The sequence below is a fragment of the Somniosus microcephalus genome, chromosome 2 (genome assembly GCF_052327205.1).
Source record: "Somniosus microcephalus isolate GS21.2 chromosome 2, FLI_Smic_1.0, whole genome shotgun sequence".
In the NCBI taxonomy this organism is placed as follows: Eukaryota; Metazoa; Chordata; class Chondrichthyes; order Squaliformes; family Somniosidae; genus Somniosus; species Somniosus microcephalus.
In genome coordinates, this window is record NC_140988.1 from 273,030,102 (window position 1) to 273,045,186 (window position 15,085).

A 15,085-nucleotide genomic window follows, 5' to 3' on the forward strand; every position below is an offset into this window, starting at 1 on the left:
GTTATGCAATTTCTCTCTTCCCCTAGTAGGTATGGGAGTTTTTGGTCGTCATTCAAATTTCTGAATTCCGGGCATATTTTTGTGAATTTTGGGTAGAAATTCTCCCTTATGCCCTGATATTTTCTACAAGCTGTGAGGAAGTGCATCTCTGTCTCCACCACTCCCTGACTGCAGTGAGAGCATATCCTGTCCTCTCTTGGTAGCCGGGTCTGCCTGTGTCTGCCTTTTTCGATCGCCAGGCTATGTTCACTAAGTCTGTACCTTGTCAAGGTTTTTCTCAGTTTGCTATCCTTTACCATGGTCAGGTAATCAGCCATGTTGTATTGTCTGTTTAGGGCCAAGTAGCAATTGAGTTTGCTTTGGGTTTTTGTTGTTTCTGCCCATTATGACAGATATTTTTCCTTTTGCTTAGCGACGATTGTGTTGGGTTGAATTCTTTGTGTTACGCTGTCACTGTCCTCTCTCTCCCCCCAGTCTCTCTACTCTCTCTCTCTCTCCCCATCTCTCTCTCTCTCCCCCAGTCTCTCTCTCTCTCCCCCCCTCAGTTGCTCTCTCTCCCCCCTCAGTCTCTCTCTATCTATCTCCCCAGTCTCTCTCTCTCCCCCAGTCTCTCCCCCTCTCTCTCCCCGTCTCTCTCTCCCCCCTCAGTCGCTCTCTCTCTCCCCCCTCAGTCTCTCTCTCTATCTCCCCATTCTTTCTCTCTCTCCCCAGTCTCTCTCCTCTCCCCCCAGTCTCTCTACTCTCTCTCTCTCTCTCTCTCTCTCTCCCCGTCTCTCTCTCTCTCCCCCCAGTCTCTCTACTCTCTCTCTCTCTCTCTCTCTCCCCGTCTCTCTCTCTCTCTCCCCCCCAGTCTCTCTCTCTCTCCCCCTCAGTCGCTCTCTCTCCCCCCTCAGTCTCTCTCTCTATCCCCCCCATTCTCTCTCTCTCTCTCCCCAGTCTCTCTCCTCTCTCTCCCCCCCAGTCTCTCTACTCTCTCTCTCTCTCTCTCCCCGTCTCTCTCTCTCCCCCCCAGTCGCTCTCTCTCTCCCCCCCAGTCGCTCTCTCTCTCCCCCCCAGTCGCTCTCTCTCTCCCCCCCAGTCGCTCTCTCTCTCCCCCCCAGTCGCTCTCTCTCTCCCCCCCAGTCGCTCTCTCTCTCCCCCCAGTCGCTCTCTCTCTCCCCCCCAGTCGCTCTCTCTCTCCCCCCCAGTCGCTCTCTCTCTCCCCCCCAGTCGCTCTCTCTCCCCCCCCAGTCGCTCTCTCTCTCCCCCCCAGTCGCTCTCTCTCTCCCCCCCAGTCGCTCTCTCTCTCCCCCTCAGTCGCTCGCTCTCTCCCCCTCAGTCGCTCGCTCTCTCCCCCTCAGTCGCTCGCTCTCTCCCCCTCAGTCGCTCGCTCTCTCCCCCTCAGTCGCTCGCTCTCTCCCCCTCAGTCGCTCGCTCTCTCCCCCTCAGTCGCTCGCTCTCTCCCCCTCAGTCGCTCGCTCTCTCCCCCCCAGTCGCTCGCTCTCTCCCCCCCAGTCGCTCGCTCTCTCCCCCCAGTCGCTCGCTCTCTCCCCCTCAGTCGCTCGCTCTCTCCCCCTCAGTCGCTCGCTCTCTCCCCCTCAGTCGCTCGCTCTCTCCCCCTCAGTCGCTCGCTCTCTCCCCCTCAGTCGCTCGCTCTCTCCCCCTCAGTCGCTCGCTCTCTCCCCCTCAGTCGCTCGCTCTCTCCCCCTCAGTCGCTCGCTCTCTCCCCCTCAGTCGCTCGCTCTCTCCCCCTCAGTCGCTCGCTCTCTCCCCCTCAGTCGCTCGCTCTCTCCCCCTCAGTCGCTCGCTCTCTCCCCCTCAGTCGCTCGCTCTCTCCCCCTCAGTCGCTCGCTCTCTCCCCCTCAGTCGCTCGCTCTCTCCCCCTCAGTCGCTCGCGCTCTCCCCCTCAGTCGCTCGCGCTCTCCCCCTCAGTCGCTCGCGCTCTCCCCCTCAGTCGCTCGCGCTCTCCCCCTCAGTCGCTCGCGCTCTCCCCCTCAGTCGCTCGCGCTCTCCCCCTCAGTCGCTCGCGCTCTCCCCCTCAGTCGCTCGCGCTCTCCCCCTCAGTCGCTCGCCCTCTCCCCCTCAGTCGCTCGCCCTCTCCCCCTCAGTCGCTCGCCCTCTCCCCCTCAGTCGCTCGCCCTCTCCCCCTCAGTCGCTCGCCCCTCTCCCCCTCAGTCGCTCGCCCTCTCCCCCTCAGTCGCTCGCCCTCTCCCCCTCGGTCGCTCGCCCTCTCCCCCTCGGTCGCTCGCCCTCTCCCCCTCTCGGTCGCTCGCCCTCTCCCCCTCTCGGTCGCTCGCCCTCTCCCCCTCTCGGTCGCTCGCCCTCTCCCCCTCTCGGTCGCTCGCCCTCTCCCCCTCTCGGTCTCTCTCCTCTCTCTCCCCCCGGTCTCTCTCCTCTCTCTCCCCCCGGTCTCTCTCCTCTCTCTCCCCCCGGTCTCTCTCCTCTCTCTCCCCCGGTCTCTCTCCTCTCTCTCCCCCAGTCTCTCTCTCCCCAGTCTCTCTCCTCTCTCTCCCCCCAGTCTCTCTCCTCTCTCTCCCCCCAGTCTCTCTCCTCTCTCTCCCCCCAGTCTCTCTCTCCCCAGTCTCTCTCCTCTCTCTCCCCCCAGTCTCTCTCCTCTCTCTCCCCCCAGTCTCTCTCCTCTCTCTCCCCCCAGTCTCTCCACTCTCTCTCTCTCTCTCTCTCTCCCCCCTGTCTCTCTCTCTCTCCCCCCTCAGTCGCTCTCTCTCTCCCCCCTCAGTCTCTCTCTCTCTCCCCAGTCTCTCTCTCTCTCCCTCTCTCCCCCCAGTCTCTCTACTCTTTCTCTCTCCCCGTCTCTCCCGCTCTCCCCCCAGTCTCTCTCTCCCCAGTCTCTCTCTTCTCTTCCCCCCAGTCTCTCCACTCTCTCTCTCTCTCTCCCCCCTGTCTCTCTCTCTCCCCCCTCAGTCGCTCTCTCTCTCCCCCCTCAGTCTCTCTCTCTATCTCCCCAGTCTCTCTCTCTCTCCCCGTCTCTCTCTCTCTCTCCCTCTCTCCCCCCAGTCTCTCTACTCTTTCTCTCTCCCCGTCTCTCTCTCTCTCCCCCCAGTCCAATTCCAATTCCAATTCCAATTAAAATGCTTTATTGGCATGAAAGTTTACAGAGAACCATATTGCCAAAGCTTACATAGCAAAAAGGTACAGTTTTCCAACATTCTGTAGGTGTCAATCGATTTGACATTTGTTGGGTACATACAATATTACTTTTAAACAATATTAATTTTAAACAGTCTTTGTACTTCATTTGGTACGTTCAATATTAATTTTAAACAGTCTTAATTTTAAACAGTCCTCAGGTTGTGACATGTTGTTACATATTTGGCCCCAAGGTATGGTCTGTCTCCTTCTCCTAGGACTAATCTCAATTTTGACAGATCATCCAATTCCTTGAAATCTGGGGTTGTTTGGCTTAGCTTGTTGAATAATATGTTTCTTGATGTGTTGAATTTTTCGCATTTTAGGAGGAAATGCATTTCTGTTTCAACCTCGCCAGCCAGACATTGATCGCATATTCTATTCTCTCTAGGCTGCCAGGATTTCTTGTATCTGCCTTTTTCAATTTCCAGTTGGTGGTCGCTTAGTCTGTACCTGGTGAGGGTCTGTCTCTGTTTTGTGTCTCTGATGGTCGTGAGGTAGTCTGCCAGTTTATATTCTCTTTTTAGGGCCCGGTAACATTCTAATCTGCTTTGGCTTTCGGTTATTTTGTTCCAATGTTCCAGGTAGGTTTCTTTGCATTTTTTAATGATTTGGTTCACTCGGATTGGTGTTTGGGCGGCTGTGTTGGTCTGGGGCTGGTCAGGGTCCGGCTGAGTACTTAGTTTCCGTAGCAGCTGACTCAGGGGACTCTTTTCTGGGTTTAGCTCTTGGGTCTGAAAGGCTTTGAAATGAAGGGTGTCTGGGGAGCTAGATTTGAGGTGATTTAGGAAGTTTAGTGCTCGTTTTTGGTCTCTCTCTCTCCTTCGCTCTCTGTCTCTGTCTGTCTCTCTCTCTCCTTCCCTCTCTCTCTGTCTCTCTCTCTCCTTCCCTCTCTCTCTGTCTCTCTCTCTCTCCTTCCCTCTCTCTCTGTCTCTCTCTCTCTCTCCTTCCCTCTTTCTCTGTCTCTCTCTCCTTCCCTCTCTCTCTCTCTCTCTCTCTCTCTCTCTCTCTCCTTCCCCCTCTCTCTCTCTCTCTCTCTCTCTCTCCTTCCCTCTCTCTCTCTCTCTCTCTCTCCTTCCCTCTCTCTCTCTCTCTCTCTCTGTCTCTCTCTCCTTCCCTCTCCAAACGGGGCGATACCGAATTTCTAGCCCTCTCCCTCTCTCTCCCCCCAATCTCTCTCTCTCTCCCCATCTCTTTATCTCTCTCTGTGTCCCCCAGTCTCTCTCTCTTTCTCCCCCAGTTTCTCTCTCTCTCCCCGTCTCTCTCTCTCTCAACCCTCAGTCTCTCTCTCTCTCTCTTTCTCTCTATCCCCCAGTCTCTCTCTCTCCCCCAGTCTCCCAGTCTCTCTCTCTCCTCCAGACTCTCCCTCCTCCAGTCTCTCTTTCCCAGTCTCTCTCTCTCCTCATCTCTCTCTCTCCTCCAGTCTCTCCCTCCTCCAGTCTCTCTCTCTCTCCCCCCAATCTCTCTCTCTCGCTCCCCGTCTCTCTCTCTCTCTCTCTCTCTCTCTCCCAGTCTCTCTATCTCTCTCTTTCCCCAGTCTCTCTCTCCCTTCCCCCGTCTCTCTCTCCCTCTCTCTCTTCCCCAGTCTCTCTCTCTTCCCCAGTCTCTCTCTCTCTCCCCAGTCTCGCTACTCTCTCTCTCCCCCCTCAGTCTCTCTCTCTATCAATTCAATTCAATTCAATTCAATTCAAATCGCTTTATTGGCATGACAAGTTACATCTTATGTTGCCAAAGCATCGGAAAACATTCATGTTTGTTCACAAAAATACAGATCTATCCATACAGTGTATAAACAGATATATCCCTGAGTGTATAAATATATACTTTCATATAATTTATATATACTCCCCCCAGTCTCTCTACTCTTTCTCTCTCCCCCGTCTCTCTACTCTTTCTCTCTCCCCCGTCTCTCTCTCTCTCTCTCCCCCGTCTCTCTCTCTCCTTCCCTCTCTGTCTCTGTCTGTCTCTCTCTCCTTCCCTCTCTCTCCCTCTCCTTCCCTCTCTCTCTCTCTGTCTCTCTCTCCTTCCCTCTCTCTGTCTCTCTCTCTCCTTCCCTCTCTGTGCCTCTCCTTCCCTCTCTCCTTCCCTCTCTCTCTCCTTCCCTCTCTCTCTCCTTCCCTCTCTCTCTCTCCTTCCCTCTCTCTCTCTCCTTCCCCCTCTCTCTCTCCTTCCCTCTCTCTCTCCTTCCCTCTCTCTCTCCTTCCCTCTCTCTCTCCTTCCCTCTCTCTCCCTCTCCTTCCCCCTCTCTCTCTCTCTCTCTCCCTCTCCTTCCCTCTCTCTCCTTCCCTCTCTCTCCTTCCCTCTCTCTCCCTCTCTCCCCCCTCAGTCGCTCTCTCTCTTCCCCCCCAGTCGCTCTCTCTCTTTCCCCCCCCCAGTCGCTCTCTCTCTTCCCCCCCCCCGTCGCTCTCTCTCTTCCCCCCCCAGTCGCTCTCTCTCTTCCCCCCCCAGTCGCTCTCTCTCTTCCCCCCCCAGTCGCTCTCTCTCTTCCCCCCCCAGTCGCTCTCTCTCTTCCCCCCCCAGTCGCTCTCTCTCTTCCCCCCCCCGTCGCTCTCTCTCTTCCCCCCCCAGTCGCTCTCTCTCTTCCCCCCCCAGTCGCTCTCTCTCTTCCCCCCCCAGTCGCTCTCTCTCTTCCCCCCCAGTCGCTCTCTCTCTTCCCCCCCCAGTCGCTCTCTCTCTTCCCCCCCCAGTCGCTCTCTCTCTTCCCCCCCCAGTCGCTCGCTCTCTTCCCCCCCCCCCCAGTCGCTCTCTCTCTTCCCCCCCCCAGTCGCTCTCTCTCTTCCCCCCCAGTCGCTCTCTCTCTTCCCCCCCAGTCGCTCTCTCTCTTCCCCCCCAGTCGCTCTCTCTCTTCCCCCCCAGTCGCTCTCTCTCTTCCCCCCCCAGTCGCTCTCTCTCTTCCCCCCCCAGTCGCTCTCTCTCTTCCCCCCCCAGTCGCTCTCTCTCTTCCCCCCCCAGTCGCTCTCTCTCTTCCCCCCCCAGTCGCTCTCTCTCTTCCCCCCCCAGTCGCTCTCTCTCTTCCCCCCCCAGTCGCTCTCTCTCTTCCCCCCCCAGTCGCGCTCTCTCTTCCCCCCCCAGTCGCTCTCTCTCTTCCCCCCCCAGTCGCTCTCTCTCTTCCCCCCCCAGTCGCTCTCTCTCTTCCCCCCCAGTCGCTCTCTCTCTTCCCCCCCCAGTCGCTCTCTCTCTTCCCCCCCCAGTCGCTCTCTCTCTTCCCCCCCCAGTCGCTCTCTCTCTTCCCCCCCCAGTCGCTCTCTCTCTTCCCCCCCCAGTCGCTCTCTCTCTTCCCCCCCCAGTCGCTCTCTCTCTTCCCCCCCCCAGTCGCTCTCTCTCTTCCCCCCCCAGTCGCTCTCTCTCTTCCCCCCCCAGTCGCTCTCTCTCTTCCCCCCCCAGTCGCTCTCTCTCTTCCCCCCGTCGTTCTCTCTCTTCCCCCCCCCAGTCGTTCTCTCTCTTCCCCCCCCATTCGCTCTCTCTCTTCCCCCCCGTCGCTCTCTCTCTCTCTTCCCCCCCCCAGTCGCTCTCTCTTTCTCTTCCGCCCCCCCCACCCCCCCAGTCGCTCTCTCTCTCTTCCAACAACAACATGCCCTCGAAAAAGCCTCGGCACCGCCGGGCACTCCAGCTAGTATCAAATATAGTGGGGAACCAAGGGGCTAATGAGAGTGGGGAACTTGGTCATTAATATCAGTGGAGAAAAATAACTTGAGAAACTAATGGGGCCAAAAGCCGACAAATCCCCTGGACCTGATGGCCTACATCCTAGTGTTCTAAAAGAGGGGGCTGCAGAGATAGTGGATGCCCATTGGTTGTGATCTTCCAAAATTCTTTAGATTTTGGAACGGTCCCTGTGGATTGGAAGGTAGCAAATGTAACCTCAGTATTCAAGAAAGGAGGGAGAGAGAAAACAGGCAATTACAGGCCAGTTAGCCTGACATCAGTTGTCGAGAAAATGCTGGAATCCATTATTAAGGAAGTGGTGACCGGGCAGTTAGAAAATCATAATATGATTAAGCAAAGTCAACATGGTTTTATGAAAGGGAAATCGTGTTTGACAAATTTAGTCGTTTTGGAATATGTAGCTAGCAGGGTAGATAAAGGGGAACCATTGGATGTAGTACATTTGGATTTTCAAAAGGCATTTGATAAGGTGCCACATAAAAGGTTGTTACGCAAGATAAGGGCTCATGGGGTTGGGGGTAATGTATTAGCATAGATAGAAGATTGGTTAACGGACAGAAAACCAAGAGTAAGGATAAACAGGTCATTTTCAGATTGGCAGGTTGTAACTAGTGGGGTGTCACAAGGATCAGTGCTTGGGCCTCAGCTATTTACAATTTATATTAATGATTTAGATGAAGGGACTGAGTGCAATGTATCCAAGTTTGCTGAAGATAAAAGCTAGGTGGGAAAGTAAGCTGTGAGGAGGACACAAAGAGCCTGCAAAGGGATATAGACAGGTTAAGTGAGTGGGCAATAAGGTGGCAGATAGAGTACAATATGGGGAAATGTGAGGTTATTCACTTTGGAAGGAAAAATAGGAAAACTGAATATTTTTTAAATGGTGAGAAACTATTAAATGTTGGTGTTCAGAGAGATTTGGGTGTCTAGTACAAGAAATACAGAACGTTAGCACGCAGGTACAGCAAGCAGTTAGGAAGGCAAATGGCATGTTGGCCTTTATTGCTAGGGGGTTGAAGTACAAGAGTAAGGAAGTCTTACTACAATTGTACAGGGCTTTGGTGAGACCACACCTGGAGTACCGTGCACAGTTTTGGTCTCCTTATCTAAGGAATGATATATCTGCCTTTAGAGGTGGTGCAACGAAGGTTCACCAGATTGATTCCTGGGATGAGAGAGTTGTCCTATGAGGAGCGATTGAGTAGATTGGGTCTATACTCTCTGGAATTTAGAAGAATGAGAGGTGATTTCATTGAAACATATAAAATTCTGAGGGGGATTGACAGGATAGATGCCGAGAGATTGTTTCCCCTGGCTGGAAAGTCTAGAACTAGGGGCATAGTCTCAGGATAAGGGGTCGGCCATTTAAGACTGCGATGTGAAAGAATTTCTTCACTCAGAGGTTTGTGAATCTTTGGAATTCTGTGCACCAGGGGGCTGTGGATGCTGAGTCATTGAGTATATTCAAGGCTGAGATAGATTTTAGGACTCTAGAGGAATCAAGCGATATAGAGATCGGGCGGAAAAATGGAGCCTCGGTAGATAATCAGTCATGATCTTATTGAATGGCGGAGCAGGCTTGAGGGGGCGTATGGCCTACTCCTGCTCCTAATTCTTATGTTCTTATCTGATGTTCTTATATTAGTATAGGGCCAGTACTTCGCTGAGTAGAGGATTGAAAATTAGTGCATGTGTTTTGGGAGAGAAGGTACTGCTATAAAACCAGTACTGTATTTGGGCTTCCTGCATTCTACTCACCAGCTCTTGTATTTTTTTTCTAGCACAGATGTATGTCTGTGTGGGTGTGTTTTTCTCTTCTTTTTTCCCCGTCCTGCTTTTCTTTTCTCTTTTATTTTGTTCTTAATGCTCTTTTTCAGATGGTACTTGGTGAACATTTGACCAATGAGATACCAGAGAGCAGGATGATGCTGGAAAGGCTGCATTTATTTTCCCATCATTACCTAAGTTGATGTTGGACCATCTTGAACTGGTGCAGTCCTTGTGGTGATGGTGAACCCACGATGGTGTTCGGTCAGAAATTCCAGGATATTGACCCAGCAATAATGAAGGAACAGTGATATCTGTCCACGTAAGGATGGTGTGTGAATTAGAAGTGATGGCGCTCCTGCGACATTGCTGCTTTTGTTATTCTCGGTGGTAGAGGTTGCGAGGGAGGGAGTTGCTATCAAAGTAATTTTAGCAAGTTGCTGCCCTACATCCTGTAGATAGTACATAATGCAGCCGCAGTGGTAGAGGAAATGGATTTTGTTTCTGGTGGCAGAGGCACTGATCAAGTGAACTGCACGATCCTGGATAGTATTGAGCTTCTTGAGTGACTGCATGATGTACTACTTCCATTCATAGTTTAATTGCTGCTGTTAATTTTTACCAAAATGCATCACCTCACACTTACTGACATTGAATTTCATCTGCCACTTTTTAGCCTGTTCCCCCATCTTATCAACATCCCTTTGTAGCCAACAAAGTGGAATCCCTCTTCCTGACACCACTCCTTTAGCCATACATGAGGTGAGAGTGACTGCCCTTGACATCAAGGCTGCATTTGACCGAGTGTGGCATCAAGGAGCCCTAGTAAAACTGAAGTCAATGGGAATCGGGGGGGTAAACGCTCCACTGGTGGGAATCATACCTAGCACAAAGGAAGATGCTAATGGTGGTAGAAGGTCAAACATCACAGCCCCAGGACGTCGCTGCAGGAGTTCCTCAGGGCAGTGTCCTCGGCCCAACCATCAGCTGCTTCACCAATGAACTTCCTTCCAACATGAGGTCAAAAATGGGGATGTTCGCTGATGACTGCACAGTGTTCAGCACCATTCGCAACTCCTCCGATAATGAAGCAGTCCATGCCCGCATGCAACAAGACCTGGACGATGTTCAGGCTTGGGCTGATAAGTGGCAGGTAACATTTGCGCCACAGAAGTGCCAGGCAATGACTATCTCCAACAAGCCAGAATCTAACCACCTCCCCTTGACATTCAACGGCATTACCATCGCCGAATCACCCAAAATCAACATCCTGGGGGGTCACCATTGACCAGAAATTTAACTGGACCAGCCACGTAAATACTGTGGCAACAAGAGCAGGTCAGAGGCTAAGTATTCTGCAGTGAGTGTCTCACCTCCTGACTCCCCAAAGCCTTTCATCCATCTACAAGGCACAAGTAAGGAGTGTATGGAATACTCTCCACTTGCCTGGATGAGTGCAGCTCCAACAACACTCAAGAAACTTGACATGATCCAGGACAAAGCAACCCGCTTGATTGGCACCCCATCCACCACCTTAAACATTCACTCCGTCCACCACCGGCGTACCGTGGCTGCAATGTGTACCATCTACAAGATGCACTGCAGCAACTCACCAAGGCTTCTTCGGCAGCACCTCCCAAACCCGCGACCTCTTCCACCTAGCAGGGCCAGGGCAGCAGGCACATAGGAACACCACCATCTCCAAGTTCCCCTCCAAGTCACACACCATCCTGACTTAGAAGTATATCGCCGATCCTTCGTCGTTGCTGGGTCAAAATTCTGGAACTCCCTAAATAAAAGCACCGTGGTAGTACCTTCACCACACGGACTGCAACGGTTCAAGAAGGCAGCTCACCACCACCTTCTCGAGGGCAATTAGGGATGGGCAATAAATGCTGGCCTTGCCAGCGATGCCACATCCCATAAACGAATAAAAAAAAAAATTATTTCCCTAATTCTAATGCATGGCTGGGGAAGTGATCCCGATATTACCACTGCTCTTAAATATGTTTCCTAATCTCCTAAATCCATTTTGTAGTACTTTCGGCCTGTCTTTACCAAAATCATTGATTTCCACGTGCACCACAATAGTATTCTCCCATTGCCCAATTTTTTCCAGTCTATTCAATATATCCCTTATACAAGCACCTGGGGGACATCAGAGCATCCTGGGCTGTCCGTCTGTATTGCAAAAGATCATGTCAGCCGCTCCAACTATTGAATCCCTAGTGCTGCTGTATTTCTAGCTATGTTGCTAATCTTTGAGCTATCACTTGGTTGTTGGCGCCATTGATATTTATTTGATGGCCCTGCTCAGAGTCTTCATCTTCCTCACAGGAAGCTAGAGCTTAAAATCTGTTTTTTGCTCTGGGCGCTCCTGTTCCAACTGTTCCTTTCTGCCATCCCGTCCTTCGGATGGTCACCCATCTTTCCTCCTCCACTCCCTAACTCTCATTGGTGCGACTACCCTCTCGAACCCTCGCTCTAGAAGTTGCTCTCCTTCCCTGATATGTCAGATTGTCTCCTCCTTAGGTTCTGAGAATGTGAATTGGTGACACTTCCTGCATACATGATTGCCCGAGTCAACACCTGTTTCTCAAAACTCCGACATCTTGCAGGAATGGCACATCACTGTTCCTTCCTGTGCTGCCATTATTTGGTTTACTTAATTTGCTGTACTTTTGGTTGATATTACTTGTGTATAATATTAGCTTGTCTACCTAGCAACTCCTCTTCCCCCCCCCCCCCCGACACATCTAATTCACACACTCCGCAAATTCCCATATTAGAAGGCCTTGACTCTTGCTCTCTTCCCAACTCATTCCATTACAGATCACTCTGATATACTCTCAGCTTGAGCATCTTTACTCTGTTCCACTTAGCTAGGTGGTTATGCCACACTACATGGAGGATGTGCTCACATTAGAGATGACTTACTCTGTGGTGGTCACTCCTATAAATGCTGGCATTGACGGATGTGTTCCTGATAGGATGCTGAGGATGAGGTCAAATATGTCCTGAAGGTGGTGACATAAGGCTAGTCTTGCCGCTATTTCCTTCAGGATTTGGCCAGCTTGGTCAGTGGTGTGACTGTTGGTAGTGGTCATTGAAGATGTGAAATGATGCATTTTAGGAGAAACAACATGGAGAGGCAGTATGATCTAAATGGTACTATTTTGAGAGGGGTTGCAAGAGCAGAGTGACCTGGGGAGCATGTTCACAAATCCTTGAAGCTGGCAGCGCAAGTTGGTAAGGCAGTTAAGAAAGCGTATGGGATACTTGGCTTTGTAAATAGGGGCATTGAATTCAAAAGCAAGGAAATCACGCTAAACCTCTCCAAGTCACACACTATCCTGACTTGGAAATATATCGCCGTTCCTTCATGGTCACTGGGTCAAAAGCCTGGCATTCCCTCCCTAACAACACTGTGGGAGTACCTTCGCCACACGGAATGTAGCGGTTCAAGAAGGTGGCTCACCACCATCTTCTCGAGGACAATTATGGATGGGCCATTAATGCTGGCCTTGCCAGTGATGCCCACATCCCGTGAATGAATTTAAAAAAAAAACTTTACAAATCACTGGTTAGACCGCAGCTGGAATATTATGTACAATTCTGGGCACCACACTTTAGGAAGGATGTCAAGGCCTTGGAGAGGGTACAGAGGAGGAGGTTTACCAGAATGATACCAGGGATGTGGGAGTTCATTTATGTGGAGAGATTGGAGAAGCTGGGATTCCTTGGAGCAGGGAAGATGAAGGGGAGACCTAATGGAAGTATTCAAAATGAGGGGTTTGATACACCAAGTAGAGAGAAACTATTTCCACCAGCAAATGAGTCGGTAACCAGAGGTCAGAGATTAAAAGTATTTGTCAAATGAATTGGAGAGGATAGGAGGAGAAATTTCTCCACATAGTGGTTGTTAAGGTCTGGAACGCGCTACCTGAAAGTGTGGTGGAATCGGATTTCATAGTAACTTTTGAAAGGCAATTTGACATGCACTTGAAGAGGACTAATTTGTCGGGTTTTGGGGAAAAAGCTGGGGTGTGGGACTAAATTGGACAACATGTTCGAAGAGCCGGCACAGGCACAACAGGCCGAATGATGACCTCTTGTGCTGCAAGATTCTATGACTCTAGGTGAACGGGACTTGGTGCGAGTTAGGACACTGGCAGCAGAGTTTTGGATGGCCGCAAGTTTACGGAGGGTAGAACGTGGGCGACAACTGGACGACAGTGGTGAGGTATTGGAGGATGGTGTGGTCAACCATGTCAAAGGCTGTAGACAGGTCGAGAAGGACGAGGAGGGATAGTTTACATTTCCACAGTCACATAGGATATACTTTAATGAGCCGTTTCGGTACTGTGGCAGGGGCGGAAATCTGATTGGAGGGATTCAAACATGGAGTTCCGGGAAAGATGAGCACGGATTTGGGAGGCGACCGCACCTTCAAGGACGTTGGAGATGGGGCAGTAGTTTGCAAGGACTTGAGGGTCAAGGGTTGTTTTTTCTTTGAGGAGCGTGATGACGACAGATTTGAAGGAGAGGCTAAAGAAGGACAGCTAAAGTGGGAGCCAGGAAGGGAAGTTGGGTGGTGAGCGCTTTAGTGGAAATAGGGTCGAGGGAGCAGGAGGTGGGTCTTGTGGATGAGCTGAGCTTGGAGAGGGCATGAAGGGAGATGGGAAGGAAATTAGAGAAAGATGCGGGTTCAGGGCTAGGGCAGGGTGGAACCTTAGAGAAAGTTTGGCCCGGTGGTCTTGGGGAAGGGAGAGAAACGGCAGAGGCTTTTATTATCTCTAGAGCCATTAATCATCATCTCAACAGATATCAATCCAGCTCCCTTCAAAATGTGTCAATTTACCCAGAACTAACTATATTTGTTGGGAGTCTGTTCTTGAGGCTAAAGCGATCACTTAAGGCTAAAGGGATCAAGGGATATGGGGAGAAAGCAGGGACAGGATACTGAATTTGGATGATCAGCCATGATCTCATTAAATGGCGGAACAGGCTCGAGGGGCCGAATGGACTACTCCTCCGCCTATCTTCTATGTTCCACATGTCCACTATCCTAATACTACAGGAAACTTTCTTTTATCCGGCACGGACGGGACCGACGTGGTGCCGGTTCATCAAATATTCCGGATAACCGAACGCTATAGTAAAAGCAACAAACCCTGTTGCTTAGCAACAGGTTCAAAACAATGGCCACAAGTTGCAAGCGTCTCTGTAGCTTAGCAACAGCTGCAGCCACACCCTTGCACAGCAACACATGGAGCAAGGCAAGTAATAAAAGTTATCAGAACCTACTCCTGAATTTTGCCGGTTAACCGACATTTCCGGTTATTTAGGGGCCGGTTAATCGAAAGTTTCCTGTACAGTAAATTAGCACAGTAGTTTTTCATCTCTGCAGTCTGGCTCTAAATTTTAGCCCGGTCTGGTGAAAGGAAGGTCTCCTCACTGTACATCTGTAAGGGATCTATGTGAAATGTGTTCAATTACAGTGCAAAATGATCTATAATTTAACATAAATTAGTATTGACTGGAAAATGCATGTTTGTACACTGGAGGCAGAGTTTACTCTTTTGAGGTTGGGGTCAAAGGACATTTTTGGGTAGATTAGGTGGGGTTTTCCAATGCAACTAATTGTGTTATACATGGTTTTGACAGTACTTGATGCAGATTAAGATTTTTTTTAAATGACAGATGAAACAACCAGGGTTGCTTGTTATTTATATGTACACTAAACTTGTATTATAACCAATTGATACCCCAATTCTTAAATGCTTGATGGAAATTAAAAGCAAAATATAAACTACAGTAACATTGGATCAAGCTTTCAATATTTATTGCATCTGACATTTCGTTATTTTGAGGATTCTATGTGGATACAGCATCCTGTTGTGGCAGCTTAAAATACTTCAGAGAGTTGGCAGAAATGTGCAGCTTCAACTATCATCACACAAAACTCCCTTAAGTTGTTATTTAATAGAGATTTTCCACAGATTTAATTTCAGCCACTTCACTCTGTAGTCAGTGCTGTAGTTACGAGTACAATATTGAAGAAGCAGTAGAATGACATTAATGCAGTGCAACATCTCAATACCAGTTCTCAGAGTAGATCTTCTGATAATAAATCACAAATTAATAAATTTCAGGAAACTCTCTTTTAACCGGCACCTAAATATCCGGAAACCTCTCTCAACCGGCAAAATTCAGGAGCAGGTTCAGGTAAGTTTTACTATATATTAGTGGCCGTGTAACCAGGGGTCACAGTCTAAGGATAAGGGGTAGGCCATTTAGGACAGAAATGAGGAGGAATTTCTTCACCCAGAGTGGTGAACCTGTGGAATTCTCTACCACAGAAGGCAGTAGAGGCCAATTCATTAAATATATTCAAGAAGGAGTTAGATATATTTCTTAAGGCTAAAGGGATCAAGGGGTATGGGGAGAAAGCAGGGACCGGGTACTGAATTTGGATGATCAGCCATGATCGCATTGAATGGCGGAGCAGGCTCGAGGGGCCGAA

General features: G+C 50.5%; 1 protein-coding gene across 5 annotated transcripts in view; it reads left to right on the forward strand.

Moving 5' to 3' along the window:
- The window catches only part of LOC147123403 (ADP-ribosylation factor-like protein 15), a 430,360-nt gene that overhangs the window by 205,160 nt on the left and 210,115 nt on the right, over positions 1 to 15,085 (forward strand). Inside the window, exon 5 of one of the 5 annotated variants that reach the window (XM_085972472.1) lies at positions 8,670 to 14,986. The exons of the other annotated variants lie outside the window; for them this stretch is intronic. Coding sequence (XP_085828598.1) covers positions 8,670 to 8,762 — 93 coding nt within the window. The 3' untranslated portion in view covers positions 8,763 to 14,986. Of the gene's footprint in view, positions 1 to 8,669; positions 14,987 to 15,085 lie in introns of those variants that run through there. 5 annotated transcript variants of the gene reach the window in all.